Source organism: Myotis davidii, unplaced genomic scaffold, assembly GCF_000327345.1.
Source record: "Myotis davidii unplaced genomic scaffold, ASM32734v1 scaffold604, whole genome shotgun sequence".
NCBI classification, from domain to species: Eukaryota; Metazoa; Chordata; class Mammalia; order Chiroptera; family Vespertilionidae; genus Myotis; species Myotis davidii.
In genome coordinates, this window is record NW_006294875.1 from 11,224 (window position 1) to 16,019 (window position 4,796).

General features: G+C 42.1%; 1 protein-coding gene across 1 annotated transcript in view; it reads right to left on the reverse strand.

Annotated features, from left to right (window-relative positions):
• Positions 1-2,308: 2,308 nt before the first annotated feature.
• CTPS2 (CTP synthase 2) overlaps positions 2,309-4,796 on the reverse strand; it is a 79,611-nt gene continuing 77,123 nt past the window's right edge. The window contains exon 14 of the mRNA XM_015567618.1: positions 2,309-2,509. Within this exon, the coding sequence (XP_015423104.1) occupies positions 2,309-2,509 (201 nt within the window). The remainder of the gene's footprint in view (positions 2,510-4,796) is intronic.

The following is a 4,796-nucleotide window of genomic DNA, read 5'->3' on the forward strand; positions in this document are numbered from 1 at the left end:
GCTATATATGCTTTTATATTTTTATGACACTCAATAAAGCCATGCACAGTGGTCCTATATTTATTTCTTATCTCTGACATAACCTTTTTGGGAGACCTGTGGAAAACCGCACACAGGTGGGAAGGCAAAACTTTATGCCTGCTGGGGACCACGGGTTCATATGCTTATGAAGCATAATTTCAATTTAAGGCAGGCCTGGAAAGAACCCAAATACCAAACAACTGATGAATGAATAAACAGAATGTTTTACGTCCATACAATGGAATATTATTTAGACATAAAAGGGAATGAAATACTAATACATGCTACAATGTGGATGTACTTTGAAAGTATTACACTAGCCTGGCCAGCGTGGCTTAATGGTTGAATGTTGACCTATGAACCAGGAGGTTACAATTTGATTCCCGGACAAGGCACATGCCCCGGTTGCTGGCTCCATCCCTAGTGTGGGGCATGCAGGAGGCAGCCGATCAATGGTTCTCTCTCATCACTGATGTTTCTCTCTCTCTCCCTCTCCCTTCCTCTCTGAAGTCAATAAAAATATTTTTTAAAATATTATGCTAAATAAAAGAAGTCCAACAAAATACCACACTTCATATGGTTCCATTTATATGAAATGTCCAAAATAGGCAACTATAGAGACAGTTAGTAGACTGATGGTTGCTTAGGACTGGAGGGTTGGTGGTGATAGCTAAAAAGAACAAGGTTTCTTTTTGAGGTGATAAAAATGTTCAAAAATTGACGGTGGTGATAGCTGCCCAACTCTGTGAAATCAATAAAAAACAGTAAATTGTACACTTTTCACAGATGAATTGTAGAGTGTAAATATCAATGAGGCTGTTTAAAATATTTTTCCAGGCAGGCAAAAGACATTAAGCAACAAGTTTTGGTGTTGTGTTTAAAATTAATAAAAATCATTAACATTAGGTAAAGAAAAACAAATCCTAAATCAGTCTTATTTCTATCAAGACAGATAAAATATTAAAATATATTGAACAAATGCTCTTTTTAAAAGCTTAATGCAATTATCACTGAATCTTTTACAAATGCAATTTAAAAACATTAAATGTCTAACTACTTTTGGTCACTTAGGCAATCATTTGAACAAAGCAAAGTGTCAAACGTTTTAAAACATCTGAAAGTCAAAGACGTTGTTAATAGCCACGAAGAGGAAAAATTCTTATATTCTTAAAGAAAAAGTCACTTAGAGACAATGGTTTCTTATCCAGAGAAAGCAGGGAAAATGTGTACCCTTTAAAACTTTTCCTTTTTCAATTGTATGCTTGCTAGGAAACTTTATATTCCTTACAAGCTATTTATTACCCTTAAAGGAGAAACTCATATTTCTGATCTGATTCTTCTTTGAGTTAAGAAGGCATTTTTCTCAGACATTCTTAAAACTTCACAGGAATGATGCTGGATGCCCCAGATACTGGGCTCCCTCCTCTGTAGACAAGCCCGTTAGCACCTTGCACTAAGCCTTTCATCACACTTTCCACTTGTTTTGAGGCCCCGGGAGGGCAGGGCTGTGTCTATCCCAGTCCTATTGTTATCTGCAGAATCTAGCATGGTGCGTAAGTTACTCAAGATATATTTATTAATCCCTAGCCGACTTGGCTCAGTGGATAGAGCATCGGCCTGCAGACTGAAGGGTCCCAGGTTGGATTCCAGCCAGGGGCACATGCCTGGGCTGCCAGCTCGATCCCCAGTAGGGGGCGTGCAGGAGGCAGCTGATCAATGGTTCTCTATCATCATTGATGTTTCCATCTCTCTCTCCTTCTCCCTTCCTCTCTGAAATCAATAAAGAAATATATTTTTAAAAAGACATATTTATTAAATTGAATTAAGTGCTTTCGGGGGTATTGACATTGTTATTCTTATAGAATATGTTAATCTACAGGCAAACTTGCACAGAAATTAGAGTAATCTTATCAGGAGTGGAAGATCAGCAAATATCAGTAGATCAGCAAATATGGCATCATATTTTCCTCTCCCCATGCTGGAGCTACTGAGGGAACAGAGAAATAGACTTCTGAGACATACCTGCTATCATTCTCAAGAAGTTCCTAAATTAGTGGCTAAAGCCAGTCAGACATGAAACAATTAAACAGGGAGTGGGTTTCAATATAATGGAGAGATTCAAAAGAACCGAGTTGGAATCAGGGCTCTCCCAGTAAAAGATCATGTCCAGGAACATGAGTAAATCACAAACAGCCCACTGGACAGGGTATCATGGAGATCAAATGGGAAGGGGCATCCATGTGTGTTCCACCAACCCTTCCAGGGAAAGGAATTGGGAAGCAGGAGGCTAGGGGGAGACAGGTGAGAGGAAGGCTGGAAGGAAAGCGGAGAGGTGGAAGGGCAAGGCGAATGACACCCGATGTCTTAAAACAAACAATCTGAGAAACTTACTTAATATTGAATTTTCAGTTTTGAAAACAGTTCTTCTTATTCCCAGCCTCATTGTTCCTCCCAAATTGCCAGGGTTGTGTTCCGGCATATCAATCACCTTAGAAAACAAAACAAGACTGGTTTTGTCATCGTGTAAAAATGTAATTTCCCAAATTTCAAGTTTTACTTTTAGAGTTATGATCACTGAGTGAGGATCTTCCCTAAACAGTAAAATCTGATATATCTTCCAATTCCCTTATTCAAATACATCCCTACTTTATACAGGCCTTACAGTATGTTTCCTTTCCATGTCTGCTTCTCATCTTTCATTCAAATCACTAGTAAAAAATTTATAAGGGGTGTCTTTATGACCTTCCTCCCATCATTACTCGACCTATCAGCTCTGGGCAATGTTCACACTTCAAGTTCTGGATGTCTGGGGCCTCATAACATGGTATTCACTCTCTCCCATAATAACCTCCCTCTCCCCCTGCCCACTAAAGATTTTCCATAAGCAGATCTGTTCATCTCTGTGGAAATGTATACCGAAAGTATTTATTTGTAGAAACCATTAGAACAGCAGTTCTCAACCTGTGGGTCGCAACCCCTTTCGGGGTCAAACGACCCTTTCATAGGGGTCGCCTAAGACCATCGGAAAACACATATATAATTACATATTGTTTTTGTGATTAATCACTATGCTTTAATTATGTTCAATTTGTAACAATGAAGTTGGGGGTCACCACAACATGAGGAACTGTATTAAAGGGCTGCGGCATTAGGAAGGTTGAGAACCACTGCATTAGAAGGAGGTAATTCTGGCACACTGTAAAGGTCAGACATCTAAGTGCCCCCCTGGATGTCTCCCTCTTCCTCATCCCTCATATCCTATCTGTCCAATCCTATCTATTTCCCCCTCCAGACTTCCTACATTCATTCACAGCTCCAATCACCATTCAAACCACAGCCCCTCACCCAAGCTACAGCCAGAGCTTACTGACTGGCTGCCACATATCCACATGGTCCTCATCCTCCCTGTACACCACAGGCAGAGTAGATGTGGTTTTTCTCCTGCTTGAAATCCTTGACTGCATGGTATCAGCCCAGCCTAGTCCTCCAGCCTCACCTACCATGACTTTCCACACATACTCTGAGCTCTGGTCAACATGGCCTTCTTTCAGTTCCTCCTGTTTCCTCTGCCCAGAACATCTTCTCCCACTCCTCTACCCTCTTTTCCTAAATCACACCCCCCTTAACCTTGAGATGTTAGCTCAACTTTACAATACTACTGCCCCAGTGCACGGATTGGTGCACATTGAAATTAATTAGAAATGGCTGGTAGAGCGGGACTGGGCGGTAGAGCAGGACTGGGCAAGATGGGACCAACCTCCCATGGCCCCTCCCCGGCCGGCCGCACCTGTGGCACTGCGGCTCGAAGGTTGTCTGCAGAATGAGTGGGGTCCCTCTGTCAGGTGGGTTCCCTCGGCCTGGCCTGCAGGGATCGGGCTAAAACCGGCTCTCCGACATCTCCCGAGGGGTCCCAGATTGCGAGAGAGCAATTCTCGGATGACACAGCCCGGAATTGGGCTCTCTCCTCTCTGGTTCAGGGGTGCGTCACCTGAGAACCACTGCTGACAATTCACGGCAGCTTGGCAGCTCCCACATTGAGCTCCTGTCCCCTGGTGGTCAGTGCATGTCATAGCTACTGGTCGGATGGTCCGACAGTTGCTTAGCCTTTTGCATATATAGATGAGCTTCTACAGGCAGTGATATTCCTGGACACCACAGTCTAGTCAGGGTCCTCTCTCTAGGCCTGCCCCATCACCGCACATCTGTCAGTTGGTTGTCTGTAGAGTACTCTGTGTGCTAGACTGTAAATCTTTGAGAGTTGCAGCATGCTGCTTTTACTTACCATTGTGTTCCTAGCCCCTGGTATATATGGAACTGGTGTATGATATGAACTGAATGATTGAACAAACAAACTCAAACTAAATCATTTCAGATTTATTTTTACAATTACTTCACAGAAATTCATAAACATGTGATTTTTATGACAATCCTGTTCTCATTATCATTGCCGTCTTCTCAGTTCTGTTCACTACAATCTCGTGGGTTTTTTTCATCCATTTTTTTTATGTTGTTAGACTACAGTTGGGTGAGGTAACTTTTTCTAATGAAATTGTTCAGGCTTCCCTCTCATAAAAACCTTTCTTTCTGCTGTTTTCCCCCCATACCCTAACTACCACATATTGCTCTATAGAAAGCGTTGGCAACTGGAATTGCCGAGATAAAAATTTTCCAAGAACTTGTCTGATCTTATCAATGCCCCAGAAGAATTTTCCGAACCCTGTGTCCCAAGTATGCTCTAAAGTCACAGAGGAGAAGGGGTGGAGAAAAAACCTGAT